The 27,876-nt window shown below is 32.1% G+C and overlaps 1 protein-coding gene across 1 annotated transcript; it reads left to right on the forward strand.

Annotated features, from left to right (window-relative positions):
• Nucleotides 1-2,839: 2,839 nt before the first annotated feature.
• LOC124372155 lies at nucleotides 2,840-27,210 on the forward strand. The gene is made up of 4 exons (XM_046830522.1): nucleotides 2,840-2,974; nucleotides 12,174-12,331; nucleotides 21,329-22,051; nucleotides 25,719-27,210. Exons 1-4 carry the CDS (start codon nucleotides 2,914-2,916, stop codon nucleotides 26,442-26,444), a joined length of 1,668 nt encoding a protein of 555 aa, XP_046686478.1. The 5' UTR covers nucleotides 2,840-2,913; the 3' UTR covers nucleotides 26,445-27,210.
• Nucleotides 27,211-27,876: the final 666 nt, after the last annotated feature.

Raw genomic sequence — 27,876 nt, forward strand, 5'->3', positions numbered from 1 at the left:
AGGTTTATTTATAGCGTGGGTCTGGGTGATTTGGGTGCGGTAGAGATTGGCTTAAAAAGAGGCGTAATTCAAAAGTATGGACCTAGAGTGCAAAAAGGTGTTAATCCGGGCCTGTTACAAAGAAGGAGTTCGCCACACTATATGTTGCGCAATAGGCTCCGGTGAGGTTGCATACAAAACTTTCGTAATTATAGCTCATTTCATTCTTGAGTTGTCCTGCGGACATATAGAAAAGCTGATAATCATAAAGAAACTTTTACACCACCTCGGCATGCAAAAGGGACACTGTGTCAGCCTGCTGGAGTAGCTTCAATGTACTGTGGCTTTATGACACTCAGCTAAATTCCATGGAAACTTTAAAATCAACAAATACAATTTTTCTCAAGGCATCTTACCACATAATATACTAATATACTCTCATTTTTTTCATTACCGAACATTATATTTCATCTCAGTATTAAAGTAAACGTTCCTGAGTATGTACTACAACGTAAGAGTACTTTAAAATCACATTTTGTCACCGAGTTTTAACGTTGAGTTTTCCACTCTTTTCTTTTTACAGCCAATAAAAATCATAAGTTGAAATCTCAAATGCTTAGACTCAGTTTGTTAAACAATTTATCTATTCTGTTATTCACACAGTAACAATCTATGTTTCTTTACTTTGAGATGTTAACACATCATTTTATAGCTATATAATTGTAAAGGTGGTTATTATTTAGGTTTCCCAAACCGAGCAAAAGGATTGATTGGTGACTTTAGCTTTCATATTTTCTCAATTTTTCTCGAGTATTTAGAGGTTAAGTAAACTAAGGCTCTTGACTATTGGGAAGAAGTGTACAGATTGAGGTTAGAAGTATCATCGTGATTAGTGGAACTAGATGTTACCTTATCAATTAAGTATTCTTTACCCTTTCTGTGTCTAATTTGTATTCCATTTTGAAGGTGTACATCTCTTATCTTTGTATGAATATTACTAATTTTTAATGCTTTTTCTCTTTCAACGTTAATAACAAGTATAGGTTTACATTAATGTTTGATAAAGCCGGTCAGAGTATGGCTGAAACCTGACGATCAGTCAGGTTTAGCCAGCACCCAAACTCCAATAACCTCTAATTATAACAATGTAGAAATGGAAACTGAAAATGCTGTCCTTTCCATTTTAGAGTATACTTATACAGCAGATATAATAACAATATCAAAAGAGCTAAAACGTAAACATAGTCTAGTGGGTCCAGACTATAATCAAAAACTAAACCGCAATCTCCTGACGAAAGAAAATCCATATAGTTAGACTTTGTAAAGCTGGGAATAATTAATTGTATTCCCTAGCTAATCATCGAGTATTAAAAAGGTTTTGTGACATATCTGACCAAAACAGCCTTACCATCGAAAGGGCCTCGCATAATAAATATTGGTGATTGTGATTTTTCAATGTAGTCATTAAATTGGAAAGGGATTTGAAAATGCTTAAAAAAAGACTACAGTGGTGTCTTCAGGAAAATAATGTGTTTTAAACTCAATTTGGGTTCCGGAAAGGTAAACCCCGTTTTGGATAATTTATCACTATTAACAACAAATATACGAACCTCTTTTCTTGAATCAAAGTTTTTGACAGCAATTCTTATCTGCATATACCCCTATTTTCAGTGGGGGCCTATGGTAATGTAAATTTGAACATACAAGCAAAAATGTTGCTTCATATTAGAATCCCTCCTAAATCGTTCGTTTTGTTACATTATTGTTTACTGGAATAACTATTCAGGTAATATATAACAACCCATTGCATCTCCAAGGGGTTGTTGGAAAGGAATTCCCCAGGGCTCTGCACTCATTTCAATTCTATGTTTTATACAATCTTTTACTTTCAACAATTTTCAACCCTAGTGGTGTTTACCTTTTTAAGTAGAGACCGATCCCTTTTAAGACTTATTTTCTCCGTCCTCATGGTCCACTGGCCTGTGTGAAGATCTATCAAACCGAATAAGTGGTATAGACGATACAGTACAAGGTCAATGGTACTGATAAAAAGTGCAACGGTCACAGACAGGATTTGAACCTGCGCAATCTCTAACTCAGATCCAAAGACCGTCTCTAACTTGAGTTTGTAGATGATTTAGTGGTGTATACTATAGTGATAAATCATAGTAAATTTGTGAAAATATACTTGACGAAGCTTTAATGAGTTTTTAGCCTTAGTAGTGAATTTAAAATAACAACTGAGAAATCAGCTTTGTACAGTTTAAACAAATCTCTACCTGGTGATAACGCATTTTACAATAATAACCTACTTCAGACCAAGAATTGCTATGCATTTCTTCGTATTTTATTCGTGTACAGAACATTTACCTGGAAAAAAGAAAATAGATTGTGTAAAGAAAATGTTAAACTAATTATCATAAGATTCAGTACTAGCATCAATTGTCTTTGGGGTGCTATTCCTTTAATATTAATTACATTCCTTATATAAGTATCTTGTTCGCACATTTCCAATTTGGAAGTCAAAAGGAGTCGAATTCTCAATAAAATACTGCTGAAAGAAAAAAAAACTAGACTATAGTGTCTATTTAGATCTTTTATAGTTTAATTAAATCAAATATAAAAATATTCATTAAGTATATTGGGCTTACAAATTACCTTTAATTTCTTCCTCAATGTTTCTTTTCAATTCATCTCGACTCTTCCTGATTTGTGATTTCTAATTCAACTTATTTTCTATATTTTACTCTATGAGTTCTACCAATTTCTGGTTTCTACTACTATGCTCTGTCTACTTCTGCTACAGACGAAGAGTTGTATATTGTAAACATAACCATTACTTTCTTCTTTTAACCTCAATTGTATTGTAATTGAGTCACGTCACGTGGACTCAAAACATTCATTAATAAATTATTATTGATATTGTGTGGACTTATGTCAGCGTGCTTAGTAGCAGTTAAAAATCAGGAGGCAACAAGTCCATGCGAAAAAGACGGTAAGGTCACAAACACATAAGTTTTGTAAGCTTGAATCTTCCTAGCATTTGTACCCAGTAGTTGATTATAAGTTATTTCTAATATTGTCTTCACTATCTGGATCTCATTTAGTAGCTTTAATTATGTATACAAACACCAAATAATGGTTGCATTAACCACAATATTAAGACATGAATTTCTTGTTCAATATATAAATGTTGAAGGAAACTAAGCTATGTTCAATTTATAATAATATTTGATTTAAATTATATTTTAATACTCATGGATCCCACGATCCAATGGATCTTCTATTGACAAGACTATACCTACATACATAGACTTCAGGAGTCGATCATTAACCCATTGCAGGTGACGAAAAACCTTCGTGGCCGGAGTTGTTTACAGCTATAGGCAGCTGGCCACCCCGCTGAGGGGAGTACATAGTTTGGGCAGAGTATGATAAGTGGACCTGGTTTTTATATTGCTTATTACAGTCATCGATGCTTTATATATTGAGTAACAGAACTATCAACCAACACATCTAAAATACTAAATTAAAGTCACATGTTTCAAATTAATAAAAATAGTTTAAACGATTTTGTAATGTCATAAATAATAAGGAACCATAACCAATGATAAAATTATGACAGGTGACAGGAAAAATGTCATTTAAATAATAACAAAAACCTAACAAAGGAAATCTCTTGAAACTGAGAAAGACAAGTTAAATCATTTTTTAGTGTTAGGCCTATTTTGTTTAGTTTTCTATTATAAAAAATGATAATTTCGATATAAAAAAACAGCGTCCGCTTATCGTACTCTACCCCATAGTTTACTTGCGGTAATTTTAAATGCTCTATTTTAACCCATTATATATTTTTATGTATCTATATGCATTTATTTATTTAGATAAGTACTGAAATAAAATAATAAAGTAATTTCTAAACGGCAAACAGAGTATGTGTAGCTCATGTCTTTTGGCATTTGGTCCACTGAACGGTCGGACGTGTAGCGCACATCTTACACCCGCAATGGGTTAGGTGATTAAATGTGGTTTATCATAACTTATCATCTAGCTTACTCCAAGTTTAATGTATGACCAACTCATTGCAGCAATAAGTTTAGCAGATTAGTTTAGCAATGAGGGGGCTCTGATTATCACATTTCAGTAAGATATATTCCACCCCCAAAACATAACTATTATATAAACATAAAGTAATAAATAAAGGGATCACGTTACAGCTGTTCATTACATACCCAATGAATGGTATGTAAATCAAAAAGTTTATGCTGTCAGTGGCAGTTGCGGTTCAGTTCATTTATCCTAGCGATATAATTAGTGCCATTTTATTTGCTGCAATGTATTATTTTATTTTTGTGATAAATATATTGTGTTTATTAATTTACCTGTATTTATGTACCGGTAGTTATTTAGTGCTCAACAGTGTATTGTGATAACAAGAAATGAATGTGTTTTATGCTATGTTAAATATGTGTTATATGTTAAAATTTGTTTCCATAGTAAAAATATCGGTACTTTGGGATTATACCGACCACACCAGTATGAAAAACACAAAAATATAAATTTATAGAAACGAACATGATAGAACGAATAAACAACTCTTTAATTACAAAATTACAAGCTTTTCCAGGTATTGTGATCGGTATTGTTGTTGCTGTTATCTTATCTTTCTCGAGAATCCCGATTACGGCAGGCCGCGCGGCACCACATGATTATTTAAGTTTTTTGCACGGTACATAATTGCCTTTCAATTACAATTCAATTTATATTTCTGATCAGCCCCTCTAGAATTTGATATTTTACTGATATTTACTATCTCGAGTGATGTTTTTCTTTCGTTGACATCAGCGCGGGCTTCGGCAGCACCTTCAGAGGCACTCGCATTTTGAATGGCGGAGTGTGATCAAGAATAAAAACAAGTTTTGAGTGTTTTTTTTCAATAAAGAGTTTAGTTTTTGTTTGGTAATGTTTGTTTTTGTTGAATTTTTGTGTTTGGAGAAATGTAGGGGTAAAAGGAAGTACAACAAAACGACGCACCAGCTGAACGGGCGGCGAGACTCTGTAATCACGTTATCTACTAGACCGCTATCTGAGGATGGGGAGGGGTTTGCAATAAGACAATTCCTGTTTTATATTGACGAAATATTGTTCTACGCTAATCTAGTAATCAGTAGAAGCAAAATGTCAAATAACGATTCAAGTCTGGGTGTGGTCGGTATAATTCCAAAGTACCAAAATGTCATTATTTTTCAATAAATATTTCCTGTTTATGTATTATGTCATTTTTTTTCCAAAAAAGTATAAAAGTATACATTTTATACAACTAGAATAAATTTAATACATTATACTATCTTGAAATTTTAAATTGATTCACATACTTATTTTTTTAGGTTACCTCCACCTCCATTTTATTTTTCATCACTTATTTTTATAACTTTGAATTACACAGAAAATTTAAAATATTTATTCTAAGGATTTATTACACATTATATTAATCTCTGATAGTATAGGTGCAGTACTATAAGTGGCCACCACCACAATCAAATGATCAATACTCATGATTTCTAAACTACTGAAACCAAATTATGTTGTAGGTTTTAATTAAAATATTTAGAATCATATTTGAAAGACAGAAAACAAAGAACTGTCATGAATGATAACTAAGTTAAAATTACATGTAATTGGGAAAACACAGCTTATGGTGTTCCACAGGGTTCAATACGTCCAATACTTTTTGTAGTCTACATTAATAATTTAACAATTGACTTTCTAAATACTAATTTGATCTTATTTGCTGACGATTTCGAGAAAACAACACAACGAGTATAGAGGAATCAATCGTAAGAACTCTAAATCAACTTGATGAATGGTTTAATTCTGCTAGACTATTAAATCAAATTAAAACAAATGTAATGCATTTTAAAACAAAAAATAACCATAACAGTGTCTTGAAATGTAGCAGATTAAACCTAGTCGATTCACATACATTTTTAGAACTGAAAATTAATAAAAATTTAAACTGAAAAATTTCATGAAATTAGGCCTATCTAGTAAAAAAACTAAGCTCTTTTCGCTTTGTAATGTAAATATTAGCAGATCTATTTGAGTATCTATTTCTACTTGTAAAATTGTATAATATGCTTATGTTTGGTTATTCTGAAATACAGTATTGTACTCTGGGGTTCATCTCCTGATTTTGAAAAAGTATTCATAGCCCAAAAAGCTATTCTAAGAGCAATGGTTGGTGCAAACTTTAGAGAGAGCTGTCAACTGTTATTTAATAAAATCTAAAATACTCACACTACCAGGTTTATATATTTTTGAATTGTTGAATTTAGTCCATAAAAATCCAAACACCTTTGACTAATACAAAAATCAGTATAATCATAACACTAGACACAAAACTCTTCTTGTCTTTCCAATTCATAAAACTTCTTTATTTGGAAAAAGTCCACTATATATGGGAATTCGGTTAGATTATTGTTTACCTTTATCACTAAAAGAGTTTAAAAATAATAATTTTCAAAATAGTATCAAAACCCTCCTCTAGAAAAGGCTTATTACAGTGTCAATGAAATGCAGAAAGATTTTTCAAATAATATAAGTAATCATTTTTAAAATCCCAACCCAATGCAGTTATTCATTATTATACCATATTATCACTTCAGTCTATGTAAAATAAGGATGATTTATTATTCTTTATAGACGTAATACAATATAGACAATACATGCAGTACATACTGCATCGCTGGTATTTTAGTGAACATTTTTTTAAACTTGACCATGCACCTGTCTTTATTACTTATGTAATTATTCAAATGTCAATGTACAATAAATACTTTGAATTTGCATTTGTATTACAAATTAAAGTATCCTATAGATCAACCGTTTTTATATCTACAAAAGTAACGATTTAATGATGAATAAAAACTATCTAGGCAATGTGTAATTATAGAGTTATGGAACAAACAATACAGTGTTACATTTAGGTACTTTTTACTATTTTGAAGGATAAACAAGTCTGGCAGTTTATGGCATACATGAACACATGTACATCACCATTGTATTTGTGGTCAGTACTCAAATACCACACAAATGATTTTTACTTTGTTTTAATTAATTTCGAACAATATTGTTATGCAATATATTACAAAGACCTGGCAATAATTAATTGTAAATAACTATAATTAGAATGTTTTTCTATTCAATAGTTTAGGTGTTTATCGATAATTTGGTACCCCAATTAGATTGTGGTATTGGCCGCTTATACTCCTGGCCAGTGGCGTCGGGCCGGGGGGGCACGGGGGGGCACGTGCCCCCCCCCAACATTATGCAAAAAAAGAAAAAAATAATATAAATTATCTTTAAATTACGTATATGTATACACTAAAAGTTACGAATGAATAACTAATATAGATCCCCCGTTAGTCTATTTTTCTGTATGCATCTAATTTGATTCTGTGTGTGTAAAGTATGCGCGTGTTACAACTAAATTTACAAGTGCCGGTGAGCCGACTCTGGCCGGTTGCGCCCGAGCTGGAGCAGCCGATCGAATGCACCCGAGCCCAGCCGACGCCGGCCGAGGGCCTCCGAGCATTGACGACGCCTGGCGGAGGGATATCATACCAGCTCAGTGCGCGTGTGTTGTGTTGTGTAGGTGGTCGCCACGTTTTATTCGTTCAATAAGCTTATTGTTACTAGCTGAGCTGCTATTGTTTGTGTAATTTTTGCGGATGTTCGTTTGTTATCATGTCTAAGAAACAGTCCTCTGTACTAACATTCTTTAAAAAACTTGGAAATTCAAGTGAAAGTGTAAATGAAGATAGACATTTAGCGGGAAGTAGCACTGGAGGTAGCGATGGTGATGAATCGCCATCTTGTTTACGCCCAGACCGTGATGCTACATTCCAGGGCGAAAGTAGAGATCCTTCATTGGGAGTACAAAGTGCAGATATTGCAAAAGGGGCATTTCAGCCTGTTGATTGTTTTAAGGTAAGCAAGATTCAATCCAAATCGAGGCAGTTCAAAGAATCCTGGTACAGTGAATTTAATTGGGTCGAATATAGCCCCATTAAAGACGCTGCATTTTGTTACCCATGCCGACTATTTTGTCAACATAAGTCTGGTCGCGGGGAGGAGTCATTCACTAAACTGGGCATGAACAATTGGAAGAAAGCTTTGGAAAAATTCAGGAAACATGAGAATAGTGAAATGCATCAAAAATCTAAACAGTTTCTCAATGAGTATAGAAAAGCAGGAAGCACGGTAGCAGATTCGTTGTCCTCGGCACATACTAAAATGGTTGAGATGAATAGGAGGTATTTAAAATTCATAATTGAAAACATCCTATTCCTTGGAAAACAGAATCTTGCCTTAAGAGGACATGATGAGAGTACTGCTTCATTTAACAGGGGGAACTTTATAGAACTGCTACAACTGAGATCTACTCAAATGGAGGAAGGAATCCAAACATTAATGAAATCCCCAGTCCATTCATACAAAAGTGCCCAGGTACAAAATGAGATAATAGATTGCATAAAAAGTTAAATGCTTCAACAAATTGTCCAAGAGGTGAGTGAGGCTTTGGCCTACTCAATTATTTGTGATGAAACTACGGATATTTCAACCCGTGAACAGCTTAGCATTTGCATTCGATACATTACTAAAATAGATGGACACATTAAAATCAATGAAAGGTTTTTGGGCTTCGTTTATGTGTCAGACACTACTGGTGAAAATTTACATCACACTATTAAACAGTATCTGCAGCAGTTGGGTATAAGCTTAAATAAAATGCACGGCCAGGCATATGATGGAGCTAGTAACATGAGCGGCAAATTCAAAGGTGTTGCCTCAAGGTTCCAAGAAGAAGAGCCTAAAGCTTTGTACACACACTGCCATGCCCACTTGCTTGATCTGGCTGTTCAGAGATTTTGTGAAGAAATAAGACAGCTTCGGAATTGCTTATCCATAGTAAATCACCTGTATAACTTAATTAATGCATCAGCTAACAGGTTTTCAATATTTGAATCAATATGTAAGCAAAGCGGAGAAACAAAAATGAAAAGACTGGTGAGCTTGTCTCGAACTAGATGGACAGTTCGACACAAAGCAATCCATGTAATTCTAGAGCAGCTCCCTGAAGTGTACGAAACTTTGGAAGTTATTGCAAACGATGTATCAAATCGTAAAATTCCAGCCGAAGCTGATGGTCTAGCCAAAAAAATCAGCATATTTGAATTTGTATTCAGTTTAAAACTATTGCACAGCGTTTTGAGTCAGACTGATATACTCTCCAAAGAACTGCAGAGTGAATCTCTTGACATTTCTAAGGTTTTTGCAAAAGTTGAATCAGTCATTGACTGTTTAAAACTGGACAGAAATGATGATGGCTTTATTCAGATGTGGAATGAGTCAGAAGAACAGTGTAACAAATATGGTATGAAAGGTTTGTCAGTTGAAAGGCCTTCACTACCACGCAAACGGAAGATTCCGAAAAAACTTGAAGCTAGTAGTAGCTCTTCAGATGCTGCATTTCATCAATCACCTGAACCTGAACCTGAACAGATGTTCAAGACTGGCATTTACTTTGCTGCTTTAGACACAGTAATTGTAAACCTGCAATCTCGTTTTTCCAAGAACGATTATGATAAAATCAACTGCATTGCCCAGTTACTATTTAATTGGACCGAAATTGACAACAACGCTGTTATGGCAATCCAAAAGTTTTATAATTTGTCTTTAAGTTTCTCTGTACATCTTAAGTTTTTTCACTGTTATGCAAAGAACAATTTTGTCATAACAGACAAAGCAACCATAAGAATAACGTTCCAAAAGTTGGCTGATTTTTTTACTGAGAATGATCTTCAAGCCAGTGCACCAGATGTTTGGCAGCTACTAGAAATATCACTTTCGTGGCCTATCACAACAGCAAGCGCAGAAAGATCGTTTTCTACACTACGAAGGCTAAAGACATTTCTTCGAAGCACCATGACAGAAGACCGCTTAAGTGGGCTTGCCCTGATGTCTATTGAGCAAGAATTGACGTCTGAATACATGAAAGATAAAAAACTAGATCTGTTAGTTGACAGATTTTCAAATCTAGCCGATAGGAGGCTAATGCTTCATTAGAAGTAACGAAAATTGGTTCGTTGAAAACCATTACTGTAGTTCTGTTCACCTTAAAACTTTGTCTTGTACACAAATTTGTTTTTGTGTTATAAATGTCCTTGCAGTTATGTCTAGAATAGAATAAACTTGTATAATTTGAAATTGAGTCTTTTTACAATCCATCAATATAGTAAAAATTTATTAAAACCAATGTTTAACAAAAATACACATATACTTTACTTTAGTTCTTAAGTGGTAGTTTTCAAAAAAGTTTCCACGGGACCATCCCCCCCCCCGGAGACCCCGTGCCCCCCCAAATTATTAGGTCACGCTACGCCTATGCTCCTGGCCCTCTAGTACTTTTTGTATACCAATTATACATAGGTTATAATACACTTAAATTTTTTACCCATTTTATTTAATCCTCCAAGTGTTAACTGTCTTGATCAGGACGATTATAACATCAATTCACTAATCCCATTGTCAATTTATTAATTCATACCATATCAAGATATATTTTGTATAGTACTGTTCGGAAATTGAATTCTCTATTGAAATATAACACATTCAATTGTATATAGATAGCTGTAACCACTATGTCAGTTGAGCATCTTTTGTCAGTCTGTCTTTTATATCATGAGATTTATTACATATATTCTTTGAAATAATGGTCAAGTGTTGTATATGACTGTAATCTCAAATTAATAGGAAATATTTTGTATTTAATTTTGATTTATTAGTATGTGATGTACTCAAGCACTAGTAAAAAATCTAAAAATACAAAAGTGTGTACATTTTATAAAAACAGCCAATACACAGATATTACATAAAGGTAAGTGATTTTTGTTTGATATTATTTTCCTTAATTTCCTGAAAAAAATATATACAGAAGCAAGCTCTATTTAAAGAATAATGTGTGTGTAGTATAGAAAAGCATCTGCAAGTATGCATGAGGTGGCACAACGGCTCAGGACTGGGAACAATTTAATCAGCACTTGGAGGATTAAAACCTGCAAATCATCCTAACATCTTGCGGGTTAGAAAAAAACAACTGCCAGTTCAAGATTTAATGTTTTGTTTGTCAGTACTGAATGAAAATATGTTTTAAATACATTTTACAATGCAAATTAAAAATGTTTTATCAGTATTTTAAGATAGCTTATATTAAAAATTCATACTTTCTTCATGTTAAAAAAATATTACTTTAAACACAGTGTAATTAAATTTGTTGTTGATGCTTATTGCATAGCATTATTTTTTGTTCCTGTTTCCAGAGATGACATTTTTGTTGTTTTTCTATCTGTAGGACCATGTGCAGCAAACAATGTTTCGATTATAGCATGACTAACATAAGGTTAACACATGCTTATAACTTAAGTTACAGCTGATTTTTGTCAGCGGTTCCGATTAGTTGACTAGCTTTCCACAAGTTTCTCACATATTTCATTACTATTAGCTAACTCGGATTACTGCTATTTTCTCACATGTCTTACTATTATTATTTGGTAACTATGTTGGTAAAAATTAACATTTCATCAACAGAAATTGTGTTATTTAGCAATGTTATTTTGCAAATATTTGGTCAGTGTGACATGTGTCCACACCGATAGTGTCGATGATGTTGTTATGTAATTTTTTTAATATAATAAAACTTTTTTATAAAAGTGATTATATGTTGTAATTATAAATGAGTACAATATGTTAATAAACTAAGTTGAGATTTTGAGTGCTGTACATATATATATATATATCTCGACATGGGGTAGGGCTTCAATTTGTTAAACACTCTTTCTTAAGAACATGTTATAGTTCATGGTTGCAGCCCATAACCCTAGTAGTGTCTATTTTAACTCTCTTTTCTTGTTTGAAACCTTCTGGCATTATTTCATGGTGCCTATCGTATTATTAAAAATACTTCAAGAATATTGCTTAGTTCCAGTTTAATTGAGTTCATTTTAATAAAAGTAATTTGTCTAATCAATTGTCCACTCAAAATAAGACGTATGGGTGGCTCTCAAAATGAAGAATAATATTGTGTTTGATATATATTGCTTCAGCTGGATCAATTATTGATATCCATTTTACAGGAAACAAAAAGAAGTCTAAAAAAAGAAAATACGAAGATCAAGCCACAAGTTTAGAGAATTCTGAATATACGACAACAGAATATGCTGATAACAATGAAGATGAAAACTTCAAATTTACTAAAGAAAAGAAGAAGAAGAAAAATAAAGTTAACCTGGAGGTAAGATTATAAGCAAGTTGTGCAGGGTTTTATTTTGTTTTGGAAGCATTAAGTACTGTTATTTCAAATAATCTTTTGGGTACATATGGTTGTTTACTTATATTATTATTGATGAATGAAATTATAAAACTAATTTATTTTGTTATTTTTAATCCTAAAATTGACTAGTAAATAGAGACTTTTGGAATGGTTAGACCATTTTCAATGTTAATTTATTAGTACAAAAGAGCACAAAGTTTATTTAGTTACACAGAATATTCTGGTAACTTTCTCAAGATGTTATAGATTATGCTTTCAAATATAAACTGTTTTAATCCGTTTAGTGGTTGATTTTTATTCACTTTAGTAAGTGCTTCAAAGAGTTGGAGCAAATAATATATTTATGTTAAGTTAATTAAAGCGATAATTAAAAAAAAATGTAAATACCTATTATCACTTACCATTTCAAAATGTTTATTTAAAAGTTTTCAAACTTAAACATTTCCATAACTGTTATTTCTACGTAAATATTGCAAGAATAATTAATTCAAATTTAATAACAAAACTAACAATACCAAATTTGTTTCGATCAGTTGAGAAGTAAATTTTAGTTGGTGAGTGTGTGTGCTTTCTTAGATGTGGAAAGTAGATTTGTTTGTCCAAGTCCTTATGGTTTGTTATTTATTGTATTTGCATCATTAACATCTGTTTTCTAGTTGATCTCTACAAAAATTGATGTAATTTTTTTCGTAGCCAATTAAAACAGATTCGGTATCGTTAGTTTTGTTATTAAATTTGAAATAAATAATTATTTTTGAAAATGTACGTAGAAATAACAGTTAGGAGATATTTAACCCTTTGAGTGCCACGGTGACGAAATTTCGTCACCAATGATAAATGCGAGAAATGCCACGGTGACGACTTTTCGCCACCAGTTGTATATGCGAGAAATGCCATGGTGACGAATCTTCGCCACCAATTATTTTAAGATCCTTTGTTTATATTTTTCGGTATTTTTATGTTTCGACGTAATAAATTGTATTTCCAATAATATGCCTTTAATTTTCTGTGGTGTTTGGAAAAAAAAATCCAATCCAGAAGAGAATCTAAAAAAAAAAAAATGGCTGAATAATGGATCCTGAGAACCTTAGATCAAGTGAGGTGGACAGAGAACTTGATGGTGATGTATCTGATGGTAATTTACTAACCTCAGAAGACGATCTTAGTGATTTATTTAGTGATGATAGTGATGCTGATCCATTGTATGAGCCACAAAAAAATGTACATAGAGGTCAATCCTCAGAGAGTGACTTTGATGTTTCTAGACCTAGGCCTAGTACGTCAGGAACACAGGTTAGGCCTAGACCTAACGTAAGTAGAATCATTGATAGGAGTGTGTTATCCAGTTCCTCTGAATCGGGTGATGATGCCGACGGGCCTACAGACAATGATATTTGGCTTAGTATAAACGAAGAGAGCCGCAGTAACTTCACTCATGATTTTTCTTATGTTGAATCTCCAGGACCTAGACATTGCCCACCTGTTGACTCTAAGCCCATTGACTATTTTACACTATTTTTTACAGAAACACTTTTGACTATGTTTGTGGTTGAAACCAACAGGTATGCTAACCAGACAATTTCGTCTTTTGCAGACAATGACTCACCTGGTAGTCGTAGGCACAGCTGGATCCCCGTGAACATTTTGGAAATGAAGGCTTTTATTGCTGCTGTTTTAAATATGGGCCTGATTAGGAAACCAACTATCCCCTCTTATTGGTCAACTAGTGACTCACAAGCAACTCCATGGTTTAGTAAGATGTTCACACGAAATAGATTTCAAATTTTGCTTAGTTTCTTTCACATTGTTGACAATGAAAAACTACCTAAAGCCAACCAACCAGGTTACGACCCCACTCAAAAGTTCAAACCCTTAATTGAGCACTGTAATAGGCTATTTAAATTCTTTTATACAGCCCATGAACAGTTGTCAGTCGACGAATCTCTAATTGGGACGAAAAGTCAAACCGGAATCACACAATACCTCCCCAATAAGCACCACCATAGGTGGGGAATAAAGTTATGGGTGTTGTGTGACTCTGTATCTAATTACTGCATGAGCTTATTTTGCTATCAGGGTAAGAAGAACACATCTCCATCTGATGAGGTAAAAAAATATGGTCTTGGCTATTCGGTTGTCACTTCTCTTCTTCGTGCTTGTAATTATTTACAGAAAGGGTTTCATGTTTTTACAGACAATTTTTTTTCTAGTATTCCGCTGGTCAAAAAATTGTATGAGGAAAAAAAAAACCTTTTTTACTGGCACAGTAAGGAAGAATAAAAAAGGCTTGCCTGATGGAATCAAAGAAAAGTTTCAAGTTGGCCAGAAGAAGTACTACCATCAAGGAAACATAGTGACACTGGCCTATAGACAACAAGCATCACAAAAAAAACCAGTTGTTTTGCTGTCCTCAAAAGCTGAGATAAAAGATATTGTACATACCAAAAGGAGGCATGGCAGGGTAACAGTTGAAAACAAACCATCCATCATACTAGATTACAATAAGCACATGGGTGGGATAGACACATTCGACATGATGCTCTATTCTTACCTTGACGAAAGACGAACAGTTAAGTATTGGAAAAAGGTTGTTTTTAATCTTTTTGCAAGAATGGTAATAAATTCCTACATTATATATAGGGAAAATTGTGTCCAAAACAACAGGAAACCTCTTTCTAGATACCAGTATACTGTGCAAATCATTGAAAGTATTTCTGATGAATGGGTAGCACAGCAAGGTAAAACTGTAAATGTAGAGGGTGACAAAAGAAAAATTGGATTAGAAAAATTGCCCGGAAAAAAAGAAAAGACTTGTTTTGTATGTACAATGAGGGGGCCTGATTTCAAAACAGGAAGGAAGAGGTCTAGAACAGTTTGCACAAACTGTGGGGAAGGCTGTCATGGCACCTGCTTCCCAAAGCACAAATGCAAGTGAAGTGAAGACAAACTGTTGTGAATAGTGTATATAAATAATTGTATATAAACATTTAGTGAAGATTTTGAACTGAAATTTCATTCTTTCATTCTTGAGCATAAGAAATACTGTATGTGGTGAGTAAATTTTATAAGTTTTCTTTTAGACCACACACAAATGTATATGATGAGGCTATGTGTGTATTTTTTCCAAACTGTTTTGGTCTAAAAAAAAATTTTTTTTTGTCCCGGTTTTGAACATAACACTATGAAATTTTGCACGTTTTTTATTAGTAATATTCCCTTAGAAAAGAAAGTGTTTTCCATAGTAAAAATGTTTTTTTTTATTTGTAAAAACTGCAATAAAACTTTAAAAAAATGTTAAAAAAGAAAACTTTTTTGTTTTGTGTTAAAAATATATATATATATATATATATATATATATATATAAGAAATAAACTGTAAGAAAATTTACTAGTAAAAGTATAGCCCAATTAAAACCAAGCATTTTGATCTACAGCATGATAAGTTTCTATGGAAATAATCCTGTTAAAAAAATGTTTTACTAAGTTGCTACACAACTGGGATTTCCGGGTCTGGCATTTTTAGACATACCCCTGAATATAACATATGTTGCAAAAAGTTCCATAACTCAATATATGGTCTTGGCACTCAAAGGGTTAAGTGTGAATTTTGAAATGGAAGGTGATAATAGGTATTTAAATTTTTGTATTGTTCCTTTAATTAACAACATAAACGTCAAGTTTCATGTTATTTGCTTCAACGGGTTGCGAGATATGATTTTTTTAAATAAAAAACTCATATAATCATAATCATAATTTTTATTGCCATTGATCACATTTTACATATAATGAAATAGGCATAGTCATGTATTAATAATAATAGACATAATAGATAAAATATGTTTAAAATTAGACACGTAAAATTTACAGTACAATTTTACAATTGCGGTTTTACAATGTATGAGTTTAATTACTACTCTGGCACTATTTAGTTATTCAGAATTAAAATTCTACATCCACATCATGATTTATAAAATCCTCTAGATTATAAAATGGATTTTGTTGTAACCAATGCAATACCTTACTCTTAAACACCCCAGTTGAGGCAGTCCAAGCTGTTACATTAAGTTTATTAAAGAAAACAATGCTGTTCACCATGTGAGATGAACCTGTTTTGGCCAGCCTGTGCTGGGATATATCAATCTTATCATGATTTGTAGTATTATACGAATGCAAATCCTGTCTAAGTGTGAATGAGCGCAGATTAGTTTTTACATGTAATAATAGATGGAAGATGTATAGGTTTATAATTGTGAGAATTTTTAACTGATAAAAAGTGGTTTACAATGTTCTAAGAATTCAGCTCTACAGATTGTTCGTAAAACCCTCTTTTGTATTATCAAAATATCTTTAACGTGAGAAGAATGACCAAAAAGTATTAATCCATAAGAAATATGAGACTGAAATAAACCAAAGTATGCTGTCCTCAAGTATTCAATAGAAGCAACATCTCTTAGTTTCCAAAAAAGATAACTTACTCGCGAGAGCCTACTGCATAAGTTATTAATGTGATGGGACCAGTTTAGTTTAGAATCAATGTGAATACAGAGTATTTTGCGGATAGGACATCTTGAGTGTTATTGGATAAGCTAAGAATAATATTTTGAGTTTTTTCTTGGTTACATAGCAATTTGTTAGAGGAAAACCATTTTAAAGCTTCATTTTCAGCTTGTTTCATTTTAGTGAGGAAATAAGGGAGGTTTTTATTACTTGCAAAAAGGGAAGTGTCGTCTGCGTAGACTACTGAACTAACATTCAAATTATTTGGTAGATCATGTATTATAATAGTAAAGAAAAAGGGGCCAAGTACTAAGCCTTGGGGGACACCCATTTTCACTGGTTTTACAGAAGCATTATTACCCCCAATTGAAACATATTGCTTTCTATTAGTTACGTAAGACCGAATTAGATTAGATGATTCTTCTAAAACTCCATAAAATTTCAATTTCTCTATGATAATATTAAAGGGGACAGTCAAATGCTTTACTTAAATCCATCATCGAAAGGGCTACTGATTCTTTATTTTCAAAGGCATTAAGAGAGTAATTTACTACTTCCATGACCGCTTTTATAGTTGAGCGACCTTTCCGGAAACCAAATTGGGAATCAGATAGAAGATTGAATCGTTCAAAGTAATGGGATAGCTGTTTATGCATTAGTGACTCTAATATTTTAGAAAATATTGGAACAATAGATATGGGTCGATAATTTTGAGGCAATAGCCTATCGCCCTTCTTATAAACTGGAACAATTTTGGAGGTTTTAAGCAACTCAGGAAAGTAACCAAACTCGAAACATTTGCTAAGAATAAATGCTAATGGTTCTTTGATAATATGGATAGTTTTTTTTTACTAAAAAATTTGAAATCCAATATAAATCCGTACTTTTGGAGTTGGAGAAATTTGATATAACATTTACTACCTGGTCCACAGTAACAGTTTGCCAATTAAAAGTGTTAGGAGGGATTATTTCTTAGAAGGTCAGAGGATAAAACGTTAGTGGATGGGATGCTGTTTGAAAGTTCAGAGACAGAATTTAGGAAAAAGTTGTTCAGTTCTGTTGGTTCGAGTGTAACTATGTGTTGTGTACTGGAATTACTTTCTTGCTTGATGATATCCCAGGCGGCTTTACATTTATTAGGGGCTTTTTCTATATATCTTTCACATGCTCGTCTCTTGGCATGCTTTAAATTATTTCTATAATTTCCTTTACATTGACGGTAGGTCCTATAAGCTAATTCCCAACCCTCTGAGCTACTGTTTCTTAAACTTTTATAAATATTGTATAAATTAAGCGTATCATTTCTCTCTTGTGCTAAACTCTGGTTGTACCATTGCACTTCTTTAATTTTATCTTTACTTTTTTTTACTAATAGGTGGAGAACAGAAATGCCAAAGATTTATATAGCATTTTAAAAAGTTGTTGCATAGTTCTTCTACTGTTATTTTATCACAGTTAAAGTCATCAACCATTTCCCAATTTTCAGTTTTTAAAAGATCAATAAATAAATTAATTTCATTTTCTGACTGCTTGCGTACAAAAGTTTTATTGCCTGCATTAATATTTGAAGATTTATGGCGATATTTATTGGAATAAACCTCTAGCACATGAGAGTTATGGTCAGCAAAACATCCTTGAAAAGACTTAATTGTATACAAATTCTCTGTAAAATTAACTAAGATATTGTCTATACAAGATGTACGGTGTGTGGAAACCTGAACAGTACATTTTAAATTTAGTGACTTAAGTAAGTTGGAAAAGGTTATAGCTTTATGATCCCGTAATAAAACCATTTCAATATTAAAATCTCCTGAAAAAGTTATCATTGTATCATTACTTGATAACGTGTTTTATTGCCTGTTCAAATTTTTGAAAAAATTTATCAATATTACCTTGAGGTGATCTGTACAAACTAACAATAACAATATTTTGTTCCACCAATTTTATACAGCAAATTTCACAATCTACTTCACTGCTAAATTTTTCAAACTGTACTACTTTATATTTAATGTTTGGTCTGATAAAAATCCCTGTACCCCCATTTTTTTTATTACTCCTACAGTAAAAGCTAGCTGACACAAATTCCTGTGGTGTGTACAGATCTACCTCATCAGAAAGCAACCAGTGTTCAGAAATACAAATAATATCAATATTTTCAATGTTGCAAAATTGTTCTAATTCTAAAAGTTTATTTCTAATGCTTTGTATATTGAGTTGAAGGATTTTTAAATGTTTTTTTTTACAGTTGTGTTGTCTATTATTCTAAAAAACTGGGGTCATTAACATTAAGGTTACATTTGTTGGAGTTTAAATTTTGTATAAGTGATTTTTGTTGTGTTACATATAGTTGAACATTAGTATTATTTTTAGGGCAATCATGCAAAGACAAACTTTCCTCCTAGACACTATTTTCTTGGGTAGTACTTTCGATAACAGAATGACCATTTTCACACTGCACAACACTCTTTGCACACCCAGAGAGGGCAGCAGGTGATTGGAGCTCAACACTGGTAGTGGGGGTGTAGGTGTCAGATCTTGTTGACTGGTCCTCCTGCCGAGTTTCTTGTACTGCTATGCTGTCCTCTTGTGGTTGGAGTTGAGCAGCTGCTATCAAGTCCCTTAGTAGCCTAACAAATTCATTGTGAGTTAGTTCACACCAGAGCTTCCGTCTTGTATAGATAGACACTAAACGAAGCGAGATAGGACATATGTTCTTATAAACCTTTTTGCATGTTTTTGTGTCTACTATAATGTCCTGAAGTTGTACCAACCTCTTGCGAAACACTGTATATAAAATTAATTAAATTGTTAAAATTTCAAGTTTGTTGATTGAAAACCATATAGCTAAAAAAATATTTGATACACAAATATATATTTTATGTTAAATTCAATTCTTAATCTAAAGAAACAAAAGTTATAGGTTTACTTTATTTATTAAGTTGAGTAACATCAATTTTTGTAAGGTCGCATTATTTTTCTTTGTGCCATTTCTGTGCAAGTTAATGTAACACGAGTTTTGAAATTCGTAGTACTTAACATAAAACCAGAGTTATTTCTGATAAAATAATTAATGTTGTTTATAGCATATCCTTTTACTCATTTATACATCAAATAAATAACAAACTAAAATGTAATTACTGTACTTTATACTGTTTAACCTAAAAACATGAAGCACTACTGTACTTTATACTGTATAACCTAAAAACATGAAACAAGGTAGAATTACAGTGAGCAAGCGAACCCACTCCTGCAATATCACACACTGCCCACACTGCCTTTTTCTGTAATAAAAAATATCATTTACACGTGGAGAATACCATGCTAGTATACCATACAGTATATGTGATTGAAACAGACTGAAATATGACATTCTTTAATATTCCAAGCTTACAAAGCTTTTCAATGTCCATAGTAGGTCACTTACTCTTGATATTGTTTTACAAACTGTTTCAATGTGCAGGAACCATTGTAACTGAGAATCTATATGAAATCCCAGAAGCCTGACAGGTTCCATGTTATTTCTTGCTTAAGGCTTAGAGTTAGGTATTGTGTTTTTTCAGGATCAGAAGATAATTTATTAGAAGAAAACCAGAAAAAGCATGCTCTTCTGCTTGTTCAGTGATATGATTAAGTAATTAAGATTGCTGTGATGGGCCATTAAAGTGGTGTCATCAGCATAAAAAATCTAATGTACATTTAAATTTTAAGGCAAATCATTTATATATACTAAGAAAAAGAAGGGTCCTAGAACAGAGCCTTGAGGTACACCTGTCTCAACGGTTTTATAGATAAACATTTATTTTTTTCTGAAATATATTGACTCCTACTGGATAGATCAAGACTGAATTATTTTGAAAGAGCTACCCTTAATATCTTATAATTTTAGATTATTTAATAGAATATTAAATCAAACACAATTAAAAGCCTTACTAAGATCACACAAAACAACAGAAACTGACTCTTTTCTTTCTAAAGCGTCCAAAGATAAAGCAATTAAATTAAGTACTCCAGAGGTAGTAGATTTACCCTGCCGGAAACCCTATTGACATATGAAAAGTAAGAGTGTGCAGAAAATTAAAATGAACTGATTACTTTTTTATTATTCTACTGTTCTTAAACAGTTAACCCATATTGAATCAGCAAGAAATTATTACTGAAAATTCCTTTTACAAACCACTGTATTCTAGTGGGATCAACAAAAACTACTTGAAAGTGTTTTTAAATTTCTCCGCTAGATTGCATGCATCCTGGCAAACAATTAATTACAATTCATGAAACGATACAGAAATTATTTTATAGTAACGTAAAATCACACAGAGCACTCAGCATTATTATCACCATTGGCACAAGAAAGTGTTTTCATCATTATAAGTTTCATAAGATTGGAATATAAACTTTGTATTGAAATGATACTTGTATGTTTGTTTATAATCACTAATAATGTGTGTTTTTCTTTTTTTAGGAAAACAATGACCAGACTGAAAGCTGTATAGAAGTTCTTGGCCGCAAAACCCGTTTAAAGCAAATCGAGAAACCTTGCAAACGTATTGAAAATACAAAGTATGAAACAGAAGAATTCATGAGCTTTAATGAAAGATCTAATCATGCAGATGAGCCAAACTTCAAAACACAGACTAAAGAAGTAAAATGTGAAATAAAGCCATATCAGACTCAGTATACATCAAATGAAAAGTACATTAAGATTCATGTAAATCCAGAAAAGGAGATCTGCAATATTCCGAAACAAGTGATATGTACAGAATACAGACTTGTTATGGCAAAGCTGACGGAACTCAAAATAGTACCACCTGAAGTTAAAGTGGTTATTAAAGATGCGCTTTTCTATCCTGAAGCGACACGGAAAAAACTCAAACAATATTATAAATCAAAGCAGTTTAAAACATTGATATCTCCAAAAGAACAACAAGAAATAGAGGTAGCCGTGAAAAATTTAAACGATCAACTGCAATCAAAAATAAGTATGATGAATACATTAGCTGAAATGGAGGAGAGCACTGGTCAGCTAACACAGGAGTTATCAAAGACACAGTTGGACAGTGGCAAGACAAGCCAGAGTGAGTGTAAGGCTGAAATGGATCCTGCCAAAGTAGTGTTGTTAAAAAAAATGTCGGATGTGTTGCAATCACTAATAAGAAATGAAATAAAGGATACGAATTCTAGCAAGGTAAGAATTTTATTAAATTTTTAATAAAACTAATTACATTATTAACATTAATTATAAATAAATATTATTAGTTTTTTTTATTAGGTATTTCTTATATGTTTGGTACCCTGATTCGATTGTGGTGGCGGCCGCTTAATTTACTGCAGCCCTCTAGTACATTGTGAAAAAAGTGATACCTAATTTATAAATAGTATTTATTATATATAATCCTATTTGGATATAAATTATGCAAATAAATGTAAACAGATTTTTTTACAAAAATAATAACTTCACCTTACAATGTCAATATGGTTATTTGGTATATCAGGTTTGATTTATTCAGATCTTTTAAAAAGCCTTATGTATTAAATTCGTGCCATCCATTTTGCATAAACATTATTGTTTTAAAATAAAATACACACTAACATTGAACTAACAACAAAAAACATTAAAAATATCTCAAAGTTTAGAGGTTAAGTTCATTAAGGTTGATACTATCACCAAGTTGGCTTTTAGAACCGGTGAGTAGTACACAGTACTTTCAGTTCAACTTCAACTTTTTGTGGAGCAGTTTTAAAACGCAACTATTCTTTTTTCTTTTGTAGCAATTGCGGAGCAAAGGTTCTTCGCAACTGTTGTATAGCTGCAACTGAAACTATTGTAACTGTTGCAAACGATTCCTGGTTTTACACATGACTACACAAGACTAATCCAAGTAGTAATTACTACCAGTTTAAAATTTATAGATTTTAAAATAAAACACAGCAGAAAGATCATATTAATCTGATTGGTTTTTAATTATTTATTTTATTTATAAGTTGGCCATATTTAATTGGAATTACTTGAATTTTTAAAAATTGTTCACAACTATATGAACCTATTATAGATATACTTTCATTCAATACAAAAAATAAATCACATGTGTTTTATAACACCGAAAAAGTAACAACTAAATAAGTAAAATTAAAAATATATATACTTTTATGTTGGATTGAACCATTTGTTCTAAAAAGGTCTTTGATGAACTAAGACAATTATATAGATTAGTTTGAAGCAAATATCATGATTTATTAAATAAAAGTATAATTTTTTTCTTCAAAACACTGCGAAAAGGCCAATTTGATCGGAACAGTTTTGTGTATGTCACATTTTTAAAAACCCTGAACCTTTTTAGAAAATGTTGTTTTATTTTTTCGAACACCCAAAGGGTTATGAAAGGAACAAAGCTTTAAAAAATCTGAAATAATGTAAACTACTAATTTACGTAGTTGGCACATTTCCTGGTTGACGAACTAGTCTCGAAGGCAAGGAATTTATTTCATATTTGAAATAATAGTGACGTAGTACAATGTGTTTTGAGTGTGACTATCCAAGCTGTAGCACCACAGTAGGGGCGAGCCTCACTCGTAGCCATCCGACCTAATGACTACTTACATCAAAATGAAGTTTCTGACCTGCATAGCTGTGATGATGCGGATCCATCCGACCTGCTGGACAATCTCTGTTATTTCCATCCGTTAAAATGTGGAGGGTTAAAATGATCAACATTTTTTATTATTTATGTAACTAAAAGATTTCTTGTTAAATTTATATCAATACTGGTACTTGTTGAGCATATTGTTAAAACGTAATAACAAAAAATGTAGTTCATGTTAAAAGACACATGATATTTGTCAGTTGCAGAGAATTCTACTTAGCTATAACTCGTGGAATGATAGTTGACTTAAACAGTAACAGTAATTATTAAAAATCGTAACAGTTCATTAAAACCTTTATTGTTGGCTGAGCTTTTCACGAAGCTTCTCCCACCTTTTGCTGATGAACGAAGTATGGTTTCTGTCTGTATGAACGATAGTTTTGAACGAGTTAATCTAGGGGGTTAATACTTGAGTGATACTGCTATTGAAAATGTTAATCATCGGTTTATTGGGAGTCTTGATTTCTGTCTATCATAAAATAATTGGTTAAATTGGTCTTATGGGTAACGAAGTTTGCAACAAAAAAACACAGAATAAATAAATTAATAAACCAATTACATTGTGAAGAATTATTGTACAACATTTTTAAGTGATGACACCTAAGTCATTTTGAGAGAATAACAGGATTTCGGGCATTTACCATCGTTATACGTTTCAATCCTCAAAACATTGTGTTATACATTTTGTAACAAATAACGATGATAAATTTACAAAATCCTGCTATACAAACCTTCTTTTGTCAATTACAAACTTTAAAACAAAGAATAAGTCATTTTGTTAAGTTGGTTTCATACAAATCCTGAACCTTTTAGCTTAACCTGCAGTCATTTTTTAACAAACTAAATAGTAAAACGCTTTTTTTCACTTTGTTTTGTTGTCTGGAATTTCTGGTAAATGGTATTGAAGGAGCGTTGGTCTCATGTATTTCTTGTCTAGTTCAAGAGTTTCTGTTAAGTCACTTTCTTGTGTCTCTGTTTAGTGCAAATATTTTTATGTTTTTAAACTAATTTTGCAAAAATCTACTGTAATGAAATTTATAACACGGTTTATAACTGGATAACAGTGCAATAGTATGCAACTTTCTGCTTTACATGGTATATACTTGTTTATATTTAAATTAGTGTTTGCATATTCCTAGGGTAGTGCCCTTAAAACAGAGAGAGTATCTTTTGTCACCTGAAGATCAATGGAGTTTTTGTTTACTTTTTATTATTTTGCAGATGCAGTGAAAGTTTGTGTCTCCTTGTTTATATAAAATGTTTAAGGAAGTGTTACAAGAAATCTATGATTGTGTCCTTTGACGTATTTATATATTTCAAACAAGCCATTCTAAGATTTAACAGACTGAGCGTTTTGCATAGTCTCTCCCACCAGATTTTTTTCTTCATGAGAGTCTGTCTGTATACTTGATAACTTTTGAATGAGTTAACTTAAAGGGTTGAAATTTGGTATGAAACCATCTCTACTACCTTTATATCAAACTTGAAAATGGTAAAAGTCAGTCCTTTAGGAATTACTCTCTGAGCCAAGATGTTATCTATTATCTACTGTGGGGCGAATGCGAAGCCTCCCCAATGACCCAAAGCCTGGCATACATTTAACCTTTTAAAATATGAGTAATAAATACATTTTGCTTTTCTCTTTTAATAAAAGAAGTATTGATTCTACAAGTGGGACTGAGGCAGAAACAACTACTGGAGTCGACCAATTTATAATTATTTATAAATTTTATTACATAAATAGGCCTACTATGAAATATCATATATACTATATGAATAGTAATGTTGTTTAGTTTATAATTTTTAATTCGTTCTAAGAATCTTTTCATAATAATTTCAAGAATTCTATAACCAAGCAATGTACCAGTTTTATATAATTTTATAAATTAACTTATTATGTCAATGGCATGCATTTTGTCGGGCAGTGGTAACCTTTTATGTGTGACTTTTTCAGACAACATTTATTGAATAATACATGCTTAAACAAGTCCTACTATAACTTATGTACTGTATGTACATGTATAAACACAAAATTATATCTTAAGACCAGCCCAGCTTATTATTTACTTAAGTATTGCTTCTCTTTACTAGAGAAAACTTCATGACTTTTTAAGTTAATATAAAAGTTAAAACAAGGGTGAATGTAATATCTTTGTTGTTATAACTTGATATTATGGTATAATTTTATAATGTTATGTTATTTTTCTTTAGGAATCTGCAAGTGAACATTTAGAAAATAAAGAACTAAAATCCTCAAAAGAAAAAAGTGCTACTTCTAAATCTACCCACTCTAAGAATAAAAACACATCATCTAAAGATATTACCACACCAAAAAAAAGCTCAGCACAGCTTGCACTTGAAGAAAGGCTTTCAAGTTTAGCCGAGCAAATGAAACTACTAACTGAAGGTAAAGTACCTTTAACAAATAACACTGTAAAATCTGGAGTAAAAAGAATGGAAGACAGAAGACGTTTTGAAGAAGAGGGACCAATGGGCTTTGGAAGATGTAAAAGAGGAGCACCACAGAATTCTGTATTTCGTGGTGGCAAAGGAGGTTTCTTTTCTCACAGGAATTCTCACCAAAGAGGATATGGAGGAACAATCAGAGCTGCAATGCCACATGGTGGTTGGGGTGCTCTCCAGTCATTTAGTAACAGTTTCGAAAAAAACTGCAATGGTTTTAATAATTCAACAGGTCGAAACCAACCTTTTCGGAGTAAAGGCGGATTTAGTGGTGGAAGAGATTTTGGAGGACGAGGACGCATCTCACAAAATAACTTTGATGCAAAACAGTATGCCAAAAAATGTATGGCTGAAAATAAAATGCCTGAACTTAATTTCAATGGTGTAGATTTAAAAAATATAAGTGGTTACGCAGCTAAAATTTCAAGCTCCGGGACGTCGAAGACAGAGTTGAGTACTAGTACAAAAAGTTGACCTGCAAAAAAACTTGGAAAATTTTAATTGTAATTAGTCTAAAAATTAACATACTGAGGGTATTTTTAATGTATATACATTATTACTGTATTGGTATATTGTTATTGTTACAGAAATATAAGCTGCAGAAACATTCAACAGCAATACATTAATATCAATTAATAATTAATGAGTATAATCTTTCTATACTAAAAGGATAGGTGGTCAGGTTTACCACCATTTTGTGTTACAAGAATAGTACCATTTTCCAAAAACTGGTACCTGCTCTCTTCTTTAGGAGTAAGATCTTGATACTAATTGGCCATACTTCAAATTGAAATAAAATGAAATCGTTTACATTAAGATTTTAAAAAATGTAGTAGCCAGGTTTTATAGCACAAGAGTTTTTATAGGGCATGAAGCAGAGCAGGCTCACCTTGCACATTAGAAGGTTATTCCTCTTCTACTTAACATTGATACATTCAATAAATAAAAGGGATATTTGTGTGTTTTAATGAGTTGTCAAAATTTGGAAGCAGTTATATTAATTACTTCAAAAGAGTTGTATTTTTTTTTGAAAATAGCATATTAAAGAGAAAGAATTGGTATTAGGCATAACTTAAAGAAAACTGTATGTATAAATAAATATTTTATTTTGTACATTGCATTTTTTATAAGAATTGTACATTTAATTTGGTTGAAAATGGAACGGTGAATTAATAACTTGTTTAAATTGTCTGCTCGAGAAAAATTGCACTTTGATTAAAATGTTGGAAAACGCCTTTTATAATTTCTTTTATATTTACCTTGTATTCCTTTGTTTATTCTCCTTGACCTTCTACCCTAGAAGATTAGTATGGTTATCTTGTTCTGTGCCTGTGTTCTGTTGTGATTTGTGAAGAGTATTTGTTAGTGCAGTCAACAATAAAGGAAACGAGTTTAAAGCTACCAATTTATAGTTAAGTTATATCATTTACTCACGGTAGGTAATGTCCATATGAAAGTTGTCCCATAATTCGGTTTTAATGTCAGAGAAGTTGTATTTAACTAAATTTGTACACTTTTTGGGTTTATAGTATAAATGGGATGCTTTAATTGGATGGTTAAACTTTATTTTCCATTACTCTATTATTCCTACTTCTCTAATTCAATCTGTGATCGACATGGCTAATATCCTCGTCTTTTGATTAAAGTACATTACAACTATTATATACTAGCAGTTATTCACGTAGGCTTTGTGACTTCTGGTTCAAGTAAATTAGTTCTGACACCAATGTTGAGTTTACATTGTTGCAACGATCAAGAAAATATGTCAAAATGTGTATATTATGACCATAGTAATTTACTCTGGTCTTAATACTTTTGTTTGCCATAATTGATTTGTTTTTCTTTCCCCGATCAAGAAAGTATATATATATATATATATATATATATATATATATATATATATATA

Source organism: Homalodisca vitripennis, unplaced genomic scaffold (genome assembly GCF_021130785.1).
Source record: "Homalodisca vitripennis isolate AUS2020 unplaced genomic scaffold, UT_GWSS_2.1 ScUCBcl_2650;HRSCAF=7628, whole genome shotgun sequence".
NCBI classification, from domain to species: Eukaryota; Metazoa; Arthropoda; class Insecta; order Hemiptera; family Cicadellidae; genus Homalodisca; species Homalodisca vitripennis.

Bases quoted from the DNA above. Each gene is read 5' to 3' on its own strand.
- LOC124372155 (XM_046830522.1), top strand. From the start codon at position 2,914: ATGTCAGCGTGCTTAGTAGCAGTTAAAAATCAGGAGGCAACAAGTCCA. The intron at 2,975-12,173 runs GTAAGGTCACAA...TCCATTTTACAG, and splicing joins AAGTCCATGCGAAAAAGACG to GAAACAAAAAGAAGTCTAAA. The intron at 22,052-25,718 runs GTAAGAATTTTA...ATTTTTCTTTAG, and splicing joins AGGATACGAATTCTAGCAAG to GAATCTGCAAGTGAACATTT.